This window comes from Schistocerca serialis, chromosome 4, assembly GCF_023864345.2.
Source record: "Schistocerca serialis cubense isolate TAMUIC-IGC-003099 chromosome 4, iqSchSeri2.2, whole genome shotgun sequence".
NCBI classification, from domain to species: domain Eukaryota; kingdom Metazoa; phylum Arthropoda; class Insecta; order Orthoptera; family Acrididae; genus Schistocerca; species Schistocerca serialis.
The window spans coordinates 224,871,689-224,894,360 of record NC_064641.1 but is presented as its reverse complement, the minus strand read 5'-3'; the positions used below and the strand labels follow the sequence as shown (position 1 = coordinate 224,894,360).

The 22,672-nt window shown below is 44.8% G+C and overlaps 1 protein-coding gene and 2 non-coding genes across 3 annotated transcripts in view; 1 reads left to right on the top strand and 2 right to left on the bottom strand.

Moving 5' to 3' along the window:
• LOC126473754 (proton-coupled folate transporter) overlaps positions 1–22,672 on the bottom strand; it is a 298,864-nt gene that overhangs the window by 47,537 nt on the left and 228,655 nt on the right. Inside the window, exon 7 of the mRNA XM_050101010.1 lies at positions 951–1,088. Coding sequence (XP_049956967.1) covers positions 951–1,088 — 138 coding nt within the window. The remainder of the gene's footprint in view (positions 1–950; positions 1,089–22,672) is intronic.
• Positions 56–129, bottom strand: Trnas-cga (transfer RNA serine (anticodon CGA)). The gene has a single exon. It is a non-coding gene; the product is annotated as a tRNA-Ser (tRNA).
• Positions 403–476, top strand: Trnas-cga (transfer RNA serine (anticodon CGA)). The gene has a single exon. It is a non-coding gene; the product is annotated as a tRNA-Ser (tRNA).

Genomic DNA, 22,672 nt, shown 5'->3' with positions numbered 1-22,672 from the left:
CACTCTGCAGCGGAGTGTGCGCTGATATGAAACTTCCTGGCAGATTAAAACTGTGTGCACCGACCGAGACTCGAACTCGGGACCTTTGCCTTTCGCGGGCAAGTGCTCTACCATCTGAGCTACCGAAGCACGACTCACGCCCGGTCCTCACAGCTTTACTTCTGCCAGTATCTCGTCTCCTACCTTCCAAACTTTACAGAAGCTCTGCTGCGAGCTCCGCTGCAGAGTGAAAATCTCATTCTGGAAACATCCCCCAGGCTGTGGCTAAGCCATGTCTCCGCAGTATCCTTTCTTTCAGGTGTGCTAGTTCTGCAAGGTTCGCAGGAGAGCTTCTGTAAAGTTTGGAAGGTAGGAGACGAAATACTGGCAGAAGTAAAGCTGTCAGGACCGGGCGTGAGTCGTGCTTCGGTAGCTCAGATGGTAGAGCACTTGCCCGCGAAAGGCAAAGGTCCCGAGTTCGAGTCTCGGTCGGTGCACACAGTTTTAATCTGCCAGGAAGTTTCAACTGTGACACTATTTGGAGAGAGGTCAGAACGTGCGAAAGAGTGCGGCAGTCCATGATGCGACGTGTGAACTCATGCATTGCATCCCATGGAGGTCACTTTGAAAATTTGTTGCGACGTGGATACGATGCAACTCTCTACTGTGTTCCGGGACGATTGCACGCACTCCGTGCACTTCCGGACACAAGTTCGAAGGACATTTTTTCTTAATTTCACAGACAGGAATCCGTACCTGCAGTCTGTCGGTTTTATTAATGTTCACCCTGCGTAAGTCAACAAGAATGGAAGAAGTTTTTTAAAATTGTCTTTAGGACGTAGGATGGGCAGAAAGTAGCCCCCCCCCCCCCCCTTGCTAATGTGCGTTATGAGAAACGCTCTGGTATTACTAGGGTTGAAGACGCCGCCCCGTTGCAGCTCGATGCGACTGGGAAGCGGCAGCCGACTTACCGACGTAGAGCAGGACGGAAGTGCTGGCGAAGGCGTACAGCAGCCGCGCGGTGGCGTGGGCGACGGCGCCCACCATCACCACCGTGGTGTCCGAGAGCCGCAGCAGGCGGCTCATCAGAGGCACCCCGAGCAGCACGCCTGCAACGAGGAAAAGCACCGCGCTACACAGAGGAACAGTGGCGTCGTAAGCGAAGGAGGGAAACCTGTACAACTAGGCAGCTGGACTTGTCCTTCAGGGTACAAAAATATTCAAATGTGTGTGAACTCTTAAGAGATCAAACTGCTGAGGTCTTCGGTCCCTAGACTTACACACTACTTACACTAACTTACGCTAAGGACAACAAACACACACCCACGCCCGAGGGAGGACTCGAACCTCCGACGGGAGGGGCCGCGCAATCCGTCACATGGCGCCTGAAACCGCGCAGCCACTCCGCACTGCCCTGCAGAGTTCCCAATCCATCAAGGCCACATGACTTTACACTAAGCCAAAACATTATGACCATTGTTTAAGAAGGGTAGTAGGAGTAATCCATCAAACCACAGACCTATATCATTGACGTCGGTTTGCAGTAGGGTTTTGGAGCATATACTGTATTCAAACATTATGAATCACCTCGAAGGGAACGATCTATTGATACGTAATCAGCATGGTTTCAGAAAACATCGTTCTTGTGCAACGCAGCTAGCTCTTTATTCGCACGAAGTAATGGCCGCTATCGACAGGGAATCTCAAGTTGATTCCGTATTTCTAGATTTCCGGAAAGCTTTTGACACCGTTCCTCACAAGCGACTTCTAATCAAGCTGCGGGCCTATGGGGTATCGTCTCAGTTGTGCGACTGGATTCGTGATTTCCTGTCAGGAAGGTAGCAGTTCGTAGTAATAGACGGCAAATCATCGAGTAAAACTGAAGTGATATCAGGTGTTCCCCAGGGAAGCGTCCTGGGACCTCTGCTATTCCTGATCTATATAAATGACCTGGGTGACAATCTGAGCAGTTCTCTTAGGTTGCGCGCAGATGATGCTGTAATTTACCGTCTAGTAAGGTCATCCGAAGACCAGTATCAGTTGCAAAGCGATTTAGAAAAGATTGCTGTATGGTGTGGCAGGTGGCAGTTGACGCTAAAGAACGAAAAGTGTGAGGTGATCCACATGAGTTCCAAAAGAAATCCGTTGGATTTCGATTACTCGATAACAAGTACAATTCTCAAGGCTGTCAATTCAACTAAGTACCTGGGTGTTAAAATTACGAACAACTTGTAAGGGGTCCGTAGGCCCTTACTATAAGTTTTGCGACAGCACAGGTCGACAGGACAAACAATCGATAGTGTGTGTCGGGTTGCGAGAGCGAGAGCGAGTGTTGAGAGAGCAGTAGTGTGTGGTACGGGCTGTGGGCCGAGCCGGGTGGAGGTCTGTTGCTGGAATGCAAGACCGTACCGACAAAGGGAGTGGCCATCGCCGTGGTTTAACCCTTTCGTGTTAGGAATATTCGGGAAAGTGAAAAAGTATAATTACTAGTGTGATTCAGTGATATTTTTGTGCCGATATTTGTAATTACGCGTCTACCGCGCCGGCATCATTTGGATTGCAGTGTTGGATTGCAGTGTTGGATTGTAGTGTTGGATTACAATGATTGAAATTGCGTGTGACGATAATGAATAACTAAAGGGCCTGTGCTGAGATTAGCCGTTTTTAACTCTGTACGACGAAGGCTGTGGCTGTCTCCTTACTTTGGTGTTTTTGTGATGAATATAGGTCGTTGATTAATGAAGCTGTGTTCTTCTTCTTCTTGCCACCAGACATTTTATTATTACAGCATTCGAGAAGGACAAAATGGAATGTAACAACTCCGTAGCAGTCCAATCCGATTGCCAGCCCCATTAGGTACACGGTCACATTAATTATTATCTATTTGGGCTGCTATCAGATCCCGATCGAGCGGGATAAGTCAGTAGATTAAACCGGAGTGTTACACCCTTCAGTTGGAAAGACCACATAGATAATATTGTGAGGAAGACGAGCCAAAGGTTGCGTTTCATTGACAGGACACTTACAAGATGCAACAAGTCCACTAAAAGGACAGCTTACACTACACTCGTTCGTCCTCTGTTAGAATATTGCTGCGCGGTGTGGGATCCTTACCAGGTGGGATGACGGGGGACATCGAAAGGGTGCAAAAAAGGGCAGCTCGTTTTGTATTATCACGTAATAGGGGAGAGAGTGCGGCAGATATGATACGCGAGTTGGGATGGAAGTCATTAAAGCAAAGACGTTTTTCGTCGCGGCGAGATCTATTTACGAAATTTCAGTCACCAACTTTCTCTTCCGAATGCGAAAATATTTTGTTGAGCCCAACCTAAATAGGTAGGAATGATCATCAAAATAAAATAAGAGAAATCAGAGCTCTAACAGAAAGGTATAGGTGTTCGTTTTTCCCGCGCGCTGTTCGGGATTGGAATGGTAGAGAGATAGTATGATTGTGGTTCGATGAACCCTCTGCCAAGCACATAAATGTGAATTGCGGAGTAATCATGTAGATGTAGATGTAGATGTGGACCATTGCCCCCTGCGACGTTGGATGCCGCGTGGTGGCGTTGCAGACACGTGACGCAGTAACAAAAGTATGCAAGCGGAACAGACACTGACGGAGGATCACCTTAGTGAAGATGCGGGCTGCTAATGAGGAACTCCATTGTGATAAGCGACTTTGACGAGGGGCTGATTATTATTACGCAGAACCTGTGAACAATTATCTCGAAGCGACTGCTACGGTCGCAGGTTCGAATCCTGCCTCGGGCATGGATGTGTTTGATGTCCTTAGGTTAGTTAGGTTTAACTAGTTCTAAGTTCTAGGGGACTGATGACCACAGTAGTTAAGTCCCATAGTGCTCAGAGCCATTTTTTTGAATTATCTCGAAAAAGGCGAAGCAGGTACTGTTCACGTGCTACTCTTCTGAGCATCTACGGAAAGAGGAAGAAGGACAGTGAAACCACTACTAGACGCTAAACGGTTGGACGTCCACGACTCTTCACAGAACGTGAGGTTCTGAGCCTTGTCTGCCGTGTAAAGTACGACAGATGGTGACTGGAAGGTTGCACAGGTCACACCGATATTCAAGAAAGGTAGTAGGAGTAATCCACCAAATTACAGGCCCATATCGATATGCAGCAGTATTTTAGAATATATACTGTGCTCGAACATTATGAATTACCTCGAAGAAAACGGTCTATTGACACACAGTCAACATGGGTTCAGAAAACACCGTTCCTGTGAAACACAACTAGCTCTTTATTCACATGAAGTGTTGAGTGCGATTGACAAGGGATTTCAGATCGATTCCGTGTTTCTGGATTTCCGGAAAGCTTTTGACACTGTACCACACAAGCGGCTCGTAGTGAAATTGCGTGCTTATGGAATATCGTCTCAGTTATGTGACTGGATTTGTGATTTCCTGTCAGAGAGGTCACAGTTCGTAGTAAAATAGAAGTGATTTCAGGCGTTCCCTAAGGTAGTGCTATAGGCCCTTTGCTGTTCCTTATCTATATACACGCTTTTGGAGAAAATCTGAGCAGCCGCCTTCGGTTGTTTGTAGATGAAGCCGTCGTTTATCGACTAATAAAATCATTAGAAGATCAAAACAAACTGCAAAACGATTTAGAAGAAATATCGGAATGGTGCGAAAAGTGGCAGTTGACCTTAAATAACGAAAAGTGTGAGGTCATCCACATGAATGGTAAAAGGAATCCGTTAAACTTCGGTTACACGATAAATCAGTCTAATTTAAAAGCCGTAAATTCAACTAAATACCTAGGTATTACAATTACGAACAACCTGAATTGGAAGGAACACATTGATAATACTGTGGGAAGGGAAACAAAGACTGCGTTTTATTGGCAAGACACTTAGAAAATGTAACACACCTACTAAGGAGACTACCTGCACTATGCTTGTCCGTCCTCTTTTAGAATACTGCTGCGCGGTGTGGGATCCTTACCAGATAGCACTGACGGAGTGCATTGAAAAAGTTCAAAGAAAGGCAGCACGCTTTGTATTATCGCGAACTATGGGAGAGCGTGTCGCAGAAATGATACAGGATTTGGGTTGGAAATCGCTAAAAGAAAGACGTTTTTCGTTGCGACGGGAACTTCTCACGAAATTCCAATCACCAACTTTCTCCTCCGAATACGAAAATATTTTGTTGACACCGACCTACATATGGAGGAACAATCACCACGATAAAATAAGTGAAATCAGGGATCGTACAGAAAGATATAGGTGTTCATTATTTCCGCGCTCTATACGAGGTTGGAATAATAGAGAACTGAGAAGGTAGTTCGATGAACCCTCTGCCAGGCACTTGAATGTGATTGGCAGAGTATCCATGTAGATGTAGATGTAGATCTGTGGCATCTCTGCCCAAAGAGCACAATGCTGGTGCACGCACAAGTATTTGTGATCACATCGTTCATCGTACATCGTTGAACACGGAGCTCCGCAGCAAATCACCACTACATCTTCACATGTTGATCTAACGACGTCGCCAGTTAGCATTGCAGTGGGCACGTGACCATCAGGATTGACCGTCGATTAATGGAAACGTCTCGGCTCTTCGGGTGAATCACATTTTTGCTACAGTAGGTCGATGATCGTCTCCACCAACGCCGTCATCCAGATGAACAGTGGCTCGAAAAGATCAGCGCGTCACAGACGCAGGCTGATAGGAGCAGTATCGCCCTATGGGAGACATTATCTGGCGCTTGCGTGGACTTGCGATAGTAATCGAAGACACGCTGACAGTTGCGAACCACCTAGATCTCTTCATTCTTGATGTCTTCGCCGACGGCAATGTCATCTTTCAGCAATACAATTGACCGTGTCTCGGAGCCAGAACCGTGCTACAGTGGTTTGAGGATCATTATAGTGAACTCACGCTGATGTCACGGAGACGAAATTCGCCTGGTGTTAATCTTATGGAACCCATTTGGAGCGCAATAGGGCCCCATCAAGACGTACGCAAATCAGAGGCCCTTTATCTACGCGAATTACATGACATGTGCGTAGACATCCAATGCCACATATATCCACAAACCTACCAAGCAAGTATCGGATACCTAATACACAGAAACAATGATATATTTCGTTCCAAATGTCATAATGTTTTCGCTCGTCAGTGTACACAGAACACACACTTCGTATTAAACTTTTAGATGACATATCCACAAAGCTCCAAATTAATACGCTGCAGATCAGTTGAAGAGGAATGGACATCTCTAAAAAGGGCACCCACAAAAGTTCGAAACAAATGCATAAGCACAAGGAATGTACCTGCGAAGAAACCACGAGCACCTGGTTCGGCAGTCCACAGCAACGGAAATAACTTAGATCTTGTAGCCACAAATAGGCCGGATCTTATCGACAACGTCAGTACAGAAACGGAGATTAGCGATCATGATGCCTCTATAGCAAATTTGGTTACGAAAATCAATAAGTCAGTCTAGAAGGCTAGGAAAGTGTTTCTGCTAGATAGAGCAGATAAGCAACTGTTAGAATCTCACTTAGACAGTAAATTTACATCACTTAGTTCCAGGAATTATGGGCAAAGTTCAAGCACATTGTAAATCGTGGCCTGGAGAGTTATGTGCCTAGTAAGTGGATTAAGGATGGAAAAGACACACCGTGGTGTAATAACGAAATTTGGAAAATGCTGAGGAAGCAGAGACTCCAGAATGAGATTTTCACTCTGCAGCGGAGTGTGCGCTGATATGAAATGGTAGAGCACTTGCCCGCGAAAGGCAAAGGTCCCGAGTTCGAGTCTCGGTCGGGCACACAGTTTTAATCTGCCAGGAAGTTTCAAGCAGAGACTGTTGCACTCTCGGTTCAAAAGAGAACGCACAAATAACAAGCAAAGGTTAGTAGGGATTCGTTCGTCTGTGAAAAGATCCACACGCGAGGCATACAACAGCTGTCACCGTCACATATTAGCAAAGGATCTGGCAGAAAATCCGAGAAAATTTAGATTCTATGTAAAATCGCTAAGTGGGTCTAAGGCTTCCATCTAGCCCATTGTTGACCACATTGGTGTGGCAGTTGAAGATACCAAAATGAAAGCCGAAGTTTTAAATTTCTCGTTCAAGAAATCATGTACGCAGGAGAATCGTACAAACATAACGTCATTTGACCATCGGATAGACTCCCCTATCGACGACGTAGTAATAAACATCCCTGTCGCAGAGAAACAATTGAAAAATGTGAAATCAAATAAGTGACAAGATCTGGATGGAATCCCAATTTTGTACTACAAAGAGTACTCTACGGGACAGGCCCCTTACCTAGTTTTCATTTACCGCGAATCTTTCGCGCAGCCCAAAGTCACAGGCAACTGGAAAAAAGTCGCAGGTGACTGGACCCGCAAAACAACAGATCAATGTCCCTAACTTCGGTTTGCTGCAGAATCCTTGAACATATTCTGTTCGAATATAATAAATTTTCTTGAGACTGAGAGCTTATGTCCACGAATTTTAGAACGTATCGCTCGAGCGAAACTCAGCTCGCCTTTTTCTCACACGATATATTGCGAATCATGGCCGAATGGCAACAGGTAGGTTCCACAGTTGTAGATTTCCGAAAAGCTTTGGACACGGTGCCCCACTGCAGGCTGTTAACGAAGGAACGACCATATGGAATAGGTTTACAGATATGTGAGTAGCTCGAAGAATTTTTAAGTTATAAAACTCAATATGTTGTCCTCGAAGGCGAGTGTTCATCAGAGACAAGGGTATCGTCAGGAGTGGCCAAGGGAAGTGTGGTAGGACCGCTGTTTTCTCTATATATACATAAATAATTTGGCAGACAGGGTGGACAGCAATCTATGGTTGTTTGCTGATAATTCTGTGGTGTTTGGTGATATGTCGAAGTTGAGTGACTGTAGGAGGATACAAGACGACTCAGACAAAATTTCTAGTTGGTGTGATGAATGGCAGTTAGCTCTAAATGTGGAAAAATGTAACTTAATGCGGATGTGTAGGAAAAATGAACCCGTGATGTTCAGATACAGCGTTTTTTGTGCTCTGCTTGACATAGTCACGTCGTTTAAATATCCGGGCGTAAAGTTTCAAAGCTATACAAAATGGAACGAGTATATGAGGACTGTGGTAGGAAAGGCGAATGGTCGACTTCGGTTTATTGGGAGAATTCTGGGAAAGTGTGGTTCGTCTGTAAAGGAGACCACACATAGGACTCTGGTGCGATAGATTCTTGAGTACTGCTCGAGTATTTGGGATCTGTATCATATCAGTTTAAATTTATTTATTCAATCGTTTGTTGATTTTATACAATATACAGTTGATATAAGGCAGATGATTTTATACAATATACATATGATACTAGACAAGATTAAACCTTAAACTCCGTGTTTTTCAACCAGTTACGTGTGATAGGACCGCTGCTCTCTCTATGTACATAAATGATTTGGAGGCCAGAGTGGGTAGCAACCTATATTACCCTACACGTGACCCCTGGGTGGTGCTAAACGAGCAACAGTGTCATAGGTGAAATACTATATGCCCGGAAACATAAGTAATAACCGTCCTTTTCAGGACCATCCAACTAGAGACGAGAAACACCTAGTTCGTGTTATGCAGCTTAAAATCGAAGGCATAAGCTCTGCCAAATGTGAGTATCTACAGAAGCAACTGCATGAACTTAACATTGATGTTGTCAGTATTCAAGAAACACATACCAAATATGAGCAAGATCTTCAGCGTAGAGGACGAATACCTGGTTATACACTTGTCGAAGCTATCCATCATCCACAATATGGAATAGCCACTTATGTGAAGTCAGATCTAAGCGGAGTGCATGTAATTGATTCTACAGACGTTAACCACATCTACACAATAGTAATCCAGACAAACGACTTAAAAATTGTCAACCTGTACAAGCCTCCAAGTGTGAATTGGACCTCCACAGTTCTGCCGGCTTTCGATCACCCTTGTATATACACTGGAGACTTTAACAGCCACCACACGGATTGGCGGTATGACACCGTCGATGTCAGTGGGGAGTTACTAGCTCAATGGGCAGAAACTATCAGCATGCACTTGGTCTTTGATGTGAAAGACAAGGGAACCTTCCACTCTGCAAGCTGGAATAAGGCTTACAACCCAAACTTGGTATTTGTGCCCAAATATCGGTTTAAAGGAAGACATCGAGACAACTCACACGAGTACTGCTAAATTTGTTACCGGTAGGTTCGAACAACACGTAAGTGTTGCAGAGAAGCTTCGGGAACTCAGACGGGAATCTCTGGAGGGAAGGCGATGTCCTTTTCCAGAAAATTGAGAAAATTTACAGAATCGGCATTTAAAGCTGACTACCGAACGATTCTACCGCCGCCAACATACATGGCTCCTAAGGACCACGAAGATAAAATGCGAGAAATTAGGGCTCACACGGAGGCATGTAGACAGCTCTTTTTTCCTCGCTCTGTTTGCGAGTGGAACAGGAAAGGAAATGACTAGTAGTGGTACAGGGTACCCTCAGCCACGCGCCGCACCGATGCTTGCGGAGTACCCACGTAGATATAGATGAAATACTTCAATTGATCGACAAAAGGAGGATGTACAAGAATGTTCAAGGAATTTCGGGAATACAGAAATACAAGTCACTTAGGAATGAAATAGAAAGTGCATGGAAGCTAATGCGAAATGGCTGCATGACAAGTGTGAGGAAATCGAAAAAGAAATGAGTGTCAGAAGGACGGACTCAGCGTACAGAAAACTCAAAACAACCTTTGGTGAAATTAAAAGAGAGTGCGGTAATATTATACTAAGAAGCCTTTATGAAGGGAGGACTTGTCCGATAGTGTGATCAAAGAAGAAACAGGTGTCGACAGAGAAGAAATAGGGCACCTAGTATTAAAAGCAGGATTTAAACGAGCTTTGGATGACTTAAGATCAAATAAGGCATAAGGTCAGATAATATTCCAACGGAATTTCTAAAATTATTGGATGAAGTGACAGCAAAATAACGTTGGTGTGTAGAACGTATGAGACTGGTGATATACCATCAGACTTTCGGATAACATCATCATCCACGCAACTACGAAATTTGCAAGAGCCGACAAGTGCGACAATTATCGCACAACCAGCTTAACAGCCCATGAATACAAGTTTCTGACAAGAATAATATACAGAAGAATGGAAAAGAAATTGAGGATATGTTAGATGACTATCAGCTTAGCTTTAGGAACGGTAAAGCCACCAGAGAGGCAGTTCTGACGTTGCAGTTGATAATGGAAGCAAGCCTGAAGAAAATTCAAGGCACGTTCATAGGATCTGTCAACATGCAAAATGCGTTCGACAACCTAAGATGGAGTTAAGATGTTCGAAATTCTGAGAAACGTACGGGTAAACTGTTGAGAAACACAGGTAATATACAATTTGTACAAAAACAAAGAATAATAAGATTGGAAGACCAAGAACAAAGTGCTTGGATTAAAAAGGATGTAAGATAGCGATGTAATCTTTCGTCCCTACTGCTCAATCTGTACATCGAAGACGTAATGATACAAATAAAAAAGAGGTTCAAGACTGGAATTAAAGTTCAGCGTGAAAGGATATCAATGATAAGATTCGCTAATGACATGGCTATCCTCAGTAAATAAGAATTACAGGATCTATTGGATGGAATGAAGAGTCTAATGAGTGCAGAATGTGGATTCAGAGTAAATCGAAAAAAGATGAAAGTAATGAGAAGGAGGAGAAATGAGAACAGCGAGAAACTTAAGAGCAGAATAGGGCATCACGAAGTAGACGAAGTTAAGGGATTCTGCTACCTAGGCAGCAAAATAAGCCATAATGGACGGAGAAAGGAGGAAATAAAAAGCACACTGGTACTGGCAAAAAAGACGTTCCTGGCGAACATTGGCCCTAATTTGAGGAAGAAATTTCTGAAAATGTATGTTTGGAACTCAGCATCGTATGGTAGTGAAACGTGGACTGTGGAAAAACCGGAACACAAGAGTATCGAAGTATTTGAGATGCGGTGCTACAGAATGATTCTGAAAATTAGGTAGACAGATAAGGTAAGGAATGACGAGGTTTTCTGCAGAATCGGCGAAAAAAGACTACATGGAAAACATTGACCAGAAAAAGGGGCAGGATGATAGGACATCTGTTAAAACATCAGAACATAACTGGCGCTAGAGGGAACTGTAGAGGGTAAAATCTGTAGAGGAAGACAGATTGGAACACATCCAACAAACAATTGAGGTTGTAGGTTGCAATTGCTACTTTTAGATGAAAAGGTTGACACAAAAGAGAATTTCGCAACATACATTTAAGAATTTAACGTATTCAAGCTATGCGATCCACCATGCTATTCATGAATCCATCAAATGGCAGCTATATATACATAATTTCTATGAGAAATTACGGAAGATTTTGACAGAGCTTCCACATCAGACTGTACAGCCGGCAGAATAGTTTATTGCCGAGAATTTTGACGCTTGGTGGTCTTCAATACATGATAATATGTATGATCTACCATACCAGACATGGGGACAGTACTTTCATCATTTTTAAGCACGTTAACAATCCAGCTATATGCAGAACCTTGTATTATATCCATGTGTAGTAAACATCCTTTTCTACTTCGGATCAGATTCAAGTTACGTCGAATGGTTTTCAACGGTCGCTAGTGGTTCCACACTGAGCACCAGAGAAAAACAGGATATACTGGCTGATTTGTGCAGATCGAACGAATGTCACGTCCTATGCCTACAGGAAACGCACCGAGGTCCAAACAGCAATAGACCTAAAATTGCGGGCATGAAACTGGCAATCGAACGGCCTGACGATCAATACGGAAGTGCAATTTTAATACGAGAGGGAGTAGCCTACGACGGGTTTCAACTTTCAGACAAAAACATCATTGAACTTCTCAGAGTTGAGACTAATCAATGACAATAACATCAATATATAAGCCTCAAAATACGCCATTCGAATATGACCTGCCGCACAATAATCCCCTTCCCACGGGCAGTATTGTAATGGGTGACTTCAATAGTCACCATACACGCTTGGGATACAATGAATCTAATGAAGACGGGCTCAAGGTCGAGACATGGGCAGATGCTGAATCACTCTGTCTCATACACGACGCCAAACTCCCCCCATCTTTTAACAGCGGTAGGTGGCAAAGAGGATACAATCCTGACCTCGTCTTCGTCAGTCAGAACTTGGTAACTGAGTGCGTGAAAGATGTCCTGGGTCCTATTCCACACTCCCAAGATAGACCCATCAAACTCACAGTTACTTCAGCAGTGGTGCCAGTGCGGATTCCATTTCGACGAAGATTTAATTTCAAGAGGGCAAACTGGGAAGGTTTCGCAATTGGAATTGACGAAAAGCTGCAAACTCTAGAACCAACACCCAGCAACTACGATAAGTTCATAGAAATCGTCCAGAATGTATCAAGAAAGTATATCCCTAGGGGCTGCAGAACGGAGTTTGTACCGGGCCTAACGAAAGACAGCCGGCAACTATACGATGCATATAATGAAAAGTATGAGGAGAATCCATTCTCTGAAGAAACTCTTGAACTTGCAAATGCACTTACCGACCAGCTAACCGAGAAGCGCCGAGAAGAATGGCAACATCTAATTGAAAGTGTAGACATGAAACACTCTAGCCGGATTACCTGGAAGACAATTAAGAAGCTAAATAATGACCCTAAGCAGCAAACGGAAGTACCAAGAGTAATAGCCAACCAAATAGCGCACCAACTCGTTCTTAATGGGAAAACGAAGACTCCAGCAAAAACCATCCCAATAAGTAGTGGCGAAAGTGACACGAACTACTACAGCCGTCCATTTACCATCGAAGAGCTAGAGTCCGCACTTAAATCTCTGAAACCTGGCAAAGCAGCAGGGCTAGACGACCTTAGGAATGAACAGATCCTTAAATTTGGCGAGTACACGAAAAACTGGCTGCTCCTACTTTTCAATACCTGTATCCGGCTAAACAACATCCCGAAAATCTGGAGGAAGGGCAAGGTCATAGCCATTCCAAAACCCGGCAAACCATTGGACGAGCCAAAAAATTTCAGACCGGTAACATTACTTTGCTGCTTGTACAAGGTGTCCGAGCGCATGCTGCTGAATCGACTTGTGCCTAATATTGATCATCAGATAATTCCGGAACAGGCGGGGTTTCGCCCTGGGAAAACTTGCACTGGACAGGTCTTGAATCTTACCCAGTTCATAGAGCATGGTTGCGAGAACCATCTAATTACTGGAGCCGTACTTGTAGACCTCTCATCCGCATTCGACACTGTAAATCACAAACTGCTGCTCACTAAAATATACGCTATGACTAATGATTTCGGGCTGATACAAATTATATCAACTCTTCTCAGCAACAGACGGTTCATCGTAAACCTAGGAGGGAAGCGAAGCCGATGGCGTATCCAGAAAAATGGACTACCCCAAGGCAGCGTCCTCGCACCCACTCTTTTCAACATATATGTGAATGATCAACCAGTTGCACCAGGGAATAGGAGCTTTGCTTATGCGGACGATCTTGCAATAGCCGTGCAGGGTCGGAACTTTAACGACATAGAATTTAGTCTTACGAATGCCCTCAACGGTCTAACGCCATACTACGAAGCCAACTGCCTACGCCCGAACGCAGCAAAAACATTATCCTGCCTATTCCATCTTCGAAACCGAGACGCCAAACATATCCTAAACGTCACGTGGAACAACCAACGGATCGCGTTCAGCAGCACTCCTTGTTATTTAGGCGTCACCCTTGATCGCACACTTACTTACAGACAGCAAGTAGACAAGGTCAGGGGCAAACTATCAACAAGAAACAACCTCCTGAGTAAGCTCACCTCCACAAAATGGGGTGCCGACCCACATACTTTGCGTACGTCGGCACTCGCACTCTGTTACTCGGTTGCTGAATACGCTGCCCCAATTTGGGAAAGATCAGCGCATGCGTAACGAATGGATCCTCTGCTGAACGATGCCTGTCGCGTAATCACGGGATGCCTAAGAGCCACCCCAGTTAGCCAACTTTATTTGCTTAGTGGCATAGCTCCATCCAATATCAGACGAGCTATAGCAAGCGAAGCAGAGCGCCTCAAGCAGCTGCGCGACCAGCGCCATCCTCTCTTCGGACAAAACCCTCCACACACACATCTAAAATCAAGACGGAGTTTCCTCACCTCAGTTCAACCGCTCGAAACCTCAAAACAAAAGGCCAGATTGTCAAAATGGCAAGCAACACTGCCTACGGGAGACCAGGCACCTCTAATCTCACCCAACGAACAATTGGCCTCTGGAAATGAACTAAAATGGCCATTATGGAGAACCCTCAACCACCTACGAACTGGGGTGGGCAGATGCAACGTAAACATGTGTAAATGGGGATACCGAGACGGGACGGACACGTGCCAGTGCGGACAGACCCAAACAATGGACCACCTCCTGGAATGCAGCAACATGGGGGAAGTGTGCAGGAAAGAAGATCTGGCAAACGCTACGACAGTGGCAGTTAAATGCGCTGAATTTTGGCGGGACGTGATATGATATATATACTATGTTTATCTTTATATTGTAATGTGACTCCCCTTTTTGGGTTTGTTTTATTTATACATATATATATTGTATTTGTATTTGTGTGTATATGTAATATGTGGGTTGTCTATGGCTTGGACACGATTAAATAAATAACCAGAGAAAAAATTACAAAATTGCAGTCACGCTGCATTGCAAATGGGTGCGATCAGGTTCAATAGGGTTGCTGGCCCACATTGTCATTAGAGAAGGGCCGAAACGTCCGGGAGGTGTCAGCAGTGTCAATGGTTGTGGAGAACGTCGGCCTGCTGCTCGTCGCACTGCGAACGGTCGTTTTCGACCGCAAAATGTGTGGGAATCAGCGTTCCAAGGAAACAGGTGGTTCCATTTGTGCCCTTTATGCCACTCCCTGAGGCATTTTCGTATCGATTCTGAGCGGCGATGTGTCTTCCTTGCCTACCCACGACAAAACCGCGTGAATTCAATAACATGCGCCGCGGTTCTGACCTCCATCGCAGAGATGTAGAAAGAAGGGGTCAAATCTGGGTAAGAGGGGCTACAACGACCTGCTCATCGTGTGGCGCGTCCACGGCAGAGTTGAGCAGAGTTGTGGTGGAATTTGGTGCCAATGTGACATCATTAGACCATCCAGGCATCACATGCACTTCTGACCTCTGGCCTTCATTTCGCGTGTATCGTCATCTTTATGTGCGAAACGTCGCCGAGCCCAGGGTGGCGTCGCAGTTCTCCACGCTTTCGCACCAGTACAGAGGAATAGTACAACCATAGCTTCAATGAGTTTGTTTATGAGTATCGCAGTATGTGACACAAATAGCCATATCTTTTGATTGTATTGAATTATGAGCCTAAATGTTTTTCACCGTCAAGGATCCGTATACCTCAGCATTTCACATAAATTTCAACTTGATATCTCTAACCGTACCTGAAGAAAAGGGGTCTCAGCAGGCGGCTGTATCTTTTGACTGCACTGAATTAGAATCTTGACCTGGCATCTACCTGAGTGTGGCAGAGCCACCGACTCGAGATTCTGCCAGCAGGTCTGCCCGCTCAGCAGTGGACCTCATGGCAGTACCACTCCGCCACACAAGCAGAACTGCCACGCGCTACCTGCCAAAGTTCTTTACACCGCCATGGGACCGTGGACCACTAATGTGATATAAATTTCAACTCGATATCACTCCCTGTTCCTGAGAAAAAGGACATGCGGACAGATGGACGACAAAGTGATCCAATAAGGGTTCCGTTTTCACCGATTGAGTTACGGAGCCCTAAAATAAACTGAAGAGGTAACTTCAGGCGTGCTTCAGCGTGGGTTGCTGTCCATATTATAAATTAATAATCGGGCAGACAGTATTAACAGTAACTTTAGACTTTTGTCAGATGGTGCTGTTACCTATAATGAAGTCTCAAAAAAAGCTGGACATGCGAGATTCCGTTACATCTTGATAAGATTTCAAAGACGTGCGAAGATTTTCAGTTTGCTTTAAATGTTCAGAAATTTCAAATTACTGTCTTCTCACAGCGTAAAAATATATCTTATGATAAAATGTAACTGGGTCACAACTGGACTCGGTCAATTCTTACAAATCCCTGGCTGCAACAATTTCTGGCCGGCCGCGGTGGCCGAGCAGTTCTAGGCGCTTCACTTCGGAACCGCGCGACTACTACGGTCGCAGGTTCGAATCCTGCCTCGGGCATGGATGTGTGTGATGTCCTTAGGTTAGTTAGGTTTAAGTAGTTCTAAGTTCTAGCGGACTGATGATCTCAGATTTTAAGGCCCATAGTGCTCAGCGCCATTTGAACCATTTTATTTGAACAGTTTCTGGATATATGAAATGTAATGGTTATGAAGGAGCAATCGCAAGTACAACTATGGTACAATTGACTGAAAAGATTACCTGAAAAACCTGAACTTGTAGACAGATGATGGTAGAAGGCCACTATCCTACTAACAAGGGGAGGCCGCCAATTGTGAAATTCAGATTCGATTCATACTGCGCATAATAAAAGCTCATAGCCAGAGGTGTAATGTGGCAAAGCACCAAGATGCACTTCTCAGCCGTTGTCGAGAAAATCGACAGTTAAAAGAAACCGTTGCGGTGAAACACTCTCTACGATTAATAATTTACTTCAGCGTCGTGGCGCAGCGGTAAGCGCTCGGGTTCGTAGTCCGAAGGTCGCCGGATCGAATTGCATGGCGCGAGATTCGATATATATATATATATATATATATATATATATATATATATGTATGTATTACAAAAAACTAATAATAAAAAAAATGCATGGCGCGAGATTCGATCCGGCGACCTTCGGACTACGAACCCGAGCGCTTACCGCTGCGCATATATATAAACTATTAATGAATTTCTTATGCATGTTGTTGAAGGCGGATCGCTCTCCAATTGTACCGCCTCCATTTTTCCTTTTTTTAACAGGGGGTACCAAAGCTATCCCGTCCGCCACTGATTTTCGACGACGTTATAAGTTGCGTTAGGGACCGCATCTACCTTCTTTCGAAGTTAGCAGGCAACTACGCTGTTATGCGGCGGCTCGTTTCGGCCCATTCAACATCTGTCCTTCAAGTGTAACGAGCGAGTAACGGAGTTTATATTTCATACCTGCCACAGCGAATTTGTGTTCGTGGGGTCTCTATTCTAATTCGAACGTCTGACTTACGCTATACGTATTCGTTTGGGATTACCGTTTCTGCGTCTTCCGTTAACTATACGTAGTTAACATTATGAAGACAATTAATAACATTTGTGAAATACAACTTTGTTTGCGGAAAACATAATGATGTTCGAGGTCGCCAGTTTTTCCATGACAAACGACTTTCAACAACTTATTATATGCATAATTGTTGCAACTGATTGCCGGGAATTATATATACATATGTATAATATATATATATATATATATATATATATATATATATATATATATATATATATATATATATATATATTTGAATTACAAAAAACAAATACTAAAAAAAAGGGTTGCATGGCGCGAGATTCGAACCGGCGACCTTCGGACTACGAACCCGAGCGCTTACCGCTGCGCCACGACGCTGAAGTAAATTATTAATCGTAGAGAGTATTTCACCGCAACGGTTTCTTTTAACTGTCGATTTTCTCGACAACGGCTGAGAAGTGCATCTTGGTGCTTTGCCACATTACACCTCTGGCCATGAGCTTTTATTATGCACAGTATGAATCGAATCTGAATTTCACAATTGGCGGCCTCCCCTTGTAAAGCATACAGGGGTTGGACAGAAATATGGAAACACCGCGATTAATGCATGCTTGAACAGAAATGCAGGTGCTAGCCAAGCCGGCAGGTTGCGCTTTTGCATTTGACCACGAAATGCACGTGTGCAATGTCCTCGATACACTGCGAGTGTCAGTCGTGTCGAGAACAACGTTCTGTGTAGTTGTGAGTGCATTCTGTAGGAGCCAAGTGAAGTCGAACGGGGGAAAATTGTTGCTGCTCGTATGATAGGTGCTTCCGCCACCAAGGCAGCCGAAGAGTTTGGTGCTTCAAGAGGCACAGTATCGAAGATTTATACCGCTTACAGGAAAATCGGTAAAACATCATTCACTAAGTCACAACGCAGACAAAAGTGTGTGTTGAGTGATCATGACAGACAGTCACTGAAGAGGTTTTTGACGAAAAATAAGAGGACGACTGCTGAAAAGTCACTGTAGAACTGAATATTCCACTCGCGAGCTCTGTCAGCACCAAAAAATCACGAAGGGAACCACATAATCTGAGCATTGTAAAACGGCCTGCAATTCCAAAACCCCACACCAGTGTTCAAATGCCCGTAATAGGAAAATGGATGGCAAGGGCATAAAACCTAGACCAGCGAGTAATGGGAGAAAGTTATTTGGAGGGATGAGTCTTGCTTCACACTGTTTCAAACGCGTGGCCGAGTTTAGTTCCCAAGAGTGAAATATAGCAGGGATTCGGTGAAGATTTGGGCAGCCACGTCATGGTATCTCATGGGCCCCAAGGTTACTCTGCAAGGTCGCACTATTTTGGCTTATCAGGTCCATCCCACGGTACAGCGTTTGTACCGCAATGGTGGTGCTATGTTCCAAGACGTCAGAGAGCCTGATCAGACAGCTCGCATCGTCCAAGAGTGGTTTTATGAGCTCGAGGATGAATTGTCATGTCTCCCTTGGCCACAGTCACGAGCTCTCAATATTATTGAGCCTTTGTGTTGTGCTGTCTAAAGAAGTGTGCGTGATCTCTATCCACTTCCATCATAGTTATTTTACAGGAAGAATGGTATGATTCCGTTGAAAACCGTATAGGATCTGTACTGATCCATTCCGAGAAGGTTGGTAATTGTTCTGAATACCATCGATTTTCCTACACCGTATTAGGCATGTTTTTTGGTGTTTCCATATATTTCTCCAACCCCTACACTAACAGATTGTCAAGAAATAGTACAGGAGGAATTTGGAAATATAACACAACCTCCTATACAGGGTGTTACAAAAAGGTACGGCCAAACTTTCAGGAAACATTCCTCACACACAAATAAAGAAAAGATGTTATGTGGAAATGTGTCCGGAAACGCTTAACTTCCATGTTAGAGCTCATTTTAGTTTCGTCAGTATATACTGTATTTCCTCGATTCACCGCCAGTTGGCCCAATTGAAGGAAGGTAATGTTGACTTCGGTGCTTGTGTTGACATGCGACTCATTGCTCTACAGTACTAGTATCAAGCACATCAATACGTAGCATCAACAGGTTAGTGTTAATCACGAACGTGGTTTTGCAGTCAGTGCAATGTTTACAAATGCGGAGTTGGCAGATGCCCATTTGATGTATGGATTAACACGGGGCAATAGCCGTGGCGCGGTACGTTTGTATCGAGACAGATTTCCAGAACGAAGGTGTCCCGACAGGAAGACGTTCGAAGCAATTGATCGGCATCTTAATGACTCGCGACTGGGGAAGACCTAGAACGACGAGGACACCTACAATGGGCGAGGCAATTCTTCGTGCAGTTGACGACAACCCTAATGTCAGTGTCAGAGAAGTTGCTGCTGTACAAGATAACGTTGACCATATCACTGTATGGAGAGTGCTACGGGAGAACCAGTTGTTTCCGTACCATGTACAGCGCGTACAGGCACTATCAGCAGCTGATTGGTCTCCACGTGTACACTTCTGCGAATGGTTCATTTCAGCCGAAGTGTTCGTACGCTTCTCAACAACAGATTCGGTGACCGATGGATTGGTAGAGGCGGACCAATTCCATGGCTTCCACGCTCTCCTGACCTCAACCCTCTTGACTTTCATTTATGGGGGCATTTGAAAGCTCTTGACTACGCAGCCCCGGTACCAAATGTAGAGACTCTTCGTGCTCGTATTGTGGGCGGCTGTGATACAATACGCCATTCTCCAGGGCTGCATCAGCGCATCAGGCATTCCATGCGACGGAGGGTGGATGCATGTATACTCGCTAACGGAGGACATTTTGAACATTTCCTGTAACAAAGTGTTTTAAGTCACGCTGGTACGTTCCGTTGCTGTGTGTTTCCATTCCATGATTAATGTGATTTGAAGAGAAGTAATAAAATGAGCTCTAACATGGAAAGTAAGCGTTTCCGGACACCTGTCCACATGACATATTTTCTTTCTTTGTGTGTGAGGAATGTTTCCTGAAAGTTTGGCCGTACCTTTTTGTGACACCCTGTATATCCCTCCCGAAGGGACCGCAAAGACACGTTTACAGTTCTAACAGCGCACACAGAGACATTTATGCAACAGCTATTCCCACGACCCAAACGGAAAGGGAAGAAACATTAACATTTGGCACACAGACGAACCCTCCACTATGCAATTCACAGCGCTTTGCAGAGTACAGTTTTAGACCGACGTAGATGTAGAAGTGTTGAATGCAAAGTAAAGCTACTCAGCACACGTTTTCGTTTCAACAATAACTCTTAAATTTCGTAGGAAAAGGGGCAGCGACTCATATGTACTGCGGAACATGTGAAGTTTACTTTTAAAAATGAGTGACTGAAAACAGTGTGACACGATCGCCCTCTGGCTTTGCACTTCTGTATTGCTACCAGCCGCTCTGGTTAATTCAAGAGTGTGAGGCGAGGACCGACCTTGGTCTCCGCCAGCCTTCTCTCTCCTAATAAGGCAGGAGTCCCCGTGGGCGACGGCCGTATCAAGCTGGGGACTCTCAGCTGACTGTCGGAGACACGATGGCTCTATCTGCGACGAACAAAATCTCTCTCTCTCTCTCTCTCTCTCTCTCTCTCTCTCTCTCTCTCTGTGTGTGTGTGTGTGTTTCGGTCCAGTTGAACGTCGTGTATGTTCGTGACCCCCCGGAATTGAACTCTGTCGACAACATATCACCTATGCAGTTGCAGATCCGTAGATCCGCGAGTAACTATTTACGTTGGATAAATGGTAATCGAGATTATTTTTGACGAGACCGAATGGGAATTCCCGGTTCCTTGAAATCACGTACGAGAGAAACGTTGATGTTTCATTCTGATGACCAATTTTAGAATTACATGAAGGGATGTGCACTGGAACCGCCATAAGCAGTTTCCAGCAGTGCCTACAGTTTTTGTTGTTGTGAAACATAGGGCTGTATTTTATACGGCATTGGTAACTATTTGGAGTTCTATACATTCAAGTGCTGTAATATATTAAAGCTAGTTGCAAGATATTGTTAATTTTTCAGTTACCGAATTTTATGATGAGTAAAATTGTACACTACTGGCCATTAAAATAGCTACACTACGAAGATGAGGTGCTACATACGCGAAATTTAACCGACAGGAAGAAGATGCTGTGATATGCAAATGATTAGCTTTTCAGAGCATTCACACAAGGTTGGCGCCGGTGGCGACACCTACAACGTGCTGACATCAGGAATGGTCCAACCGATTTCTCATACATAAAGAGCAGTTGACCGGCGTTGCCTGGTGAAACGTTGTTGTGATGCCTCGTGTAAGGAGGAGAAATGCGTACCATCACGTTTCCGACTTTGATAAAGGTCGGATTGTAGCCTATCGCGATTGCGGTTTATCGTATCGCGATATTGATGCTCGCATTGGTGGAGATCCAATGACTGTTAGCAGAATATGGAATCGGTGGGTTCAGGAGGGTAATACGGAACGCCGTGCTGCATTCCAACGGCCTCGTATCACTATCAGTCGAGATGACAGGCATCTTATCCGCATGGCTGTAACACATCGCGGTTCTAGGCGCTACAGTCTGGAGCCGCGCGACCCGTGCGGTCGCAGGTTAGAATCCTGCCTCTGGCATGGATGTGTGTGATGTCCTTAGGTTAGTTAGGTTTAAGTAGTTCTAAGTTCTAGGAGACTGATGACCTCAGCAGTTAAGTCCAATAGTGCTCAGAGCGATTTGAACCATTTTTTGTAACGGATTGTGCAGCCACGTCTCGATCCCTGAGTCAACAGATGGAGACTTTTCAAGACAACAACCATCTGCACGAACAGTTCGACGACGTTTGCAGCAGCATGGACTATCAGCTCGGAGACCATGGCTGTGGTTACCGTTGATGCTGCATCACAGAGAGGAGCACCTGTAATGGTGTACTCAGCGACGAACCTGGGTGTACGAATGACAAAACGTTATTTTTTCGGATGAATCCAGGTTCTGTTTACAGCATCATGATGGTCGCATCCGTATTTGGCGACATCGCGGTGAACGCAGATTGGAAGCGTGTATTCGTCATCGCCATACTGGCGTATCACTCGGCGTGATGGTATGGGGCGCCATTGGTTACATGTCTCGGTCACATCTTGTTCGCATTGACGGCCCTCTGAACAGTGGACGTTACATTTCAGATGTGTTACGACCCGTGGCTGTACCCTTGATTCGATCCCTGCGAAACCCTACATTTCAGCAGGATAATGCACGACCGCATGTTGCAGCTCCTGTACGGGCCTTTCTGGATATAGTAGATGTTCGACTGCTGCCCTGGCCAGCACATTCTCCAGATCTCTCACCAATTGAAAACGTCTGGTCAATGGTGGCCGAGCAACTGGCTCGTCACAATACGCCAGTCACTACTCTTGATGAACTGTGGTATCGTGTTGAAGCT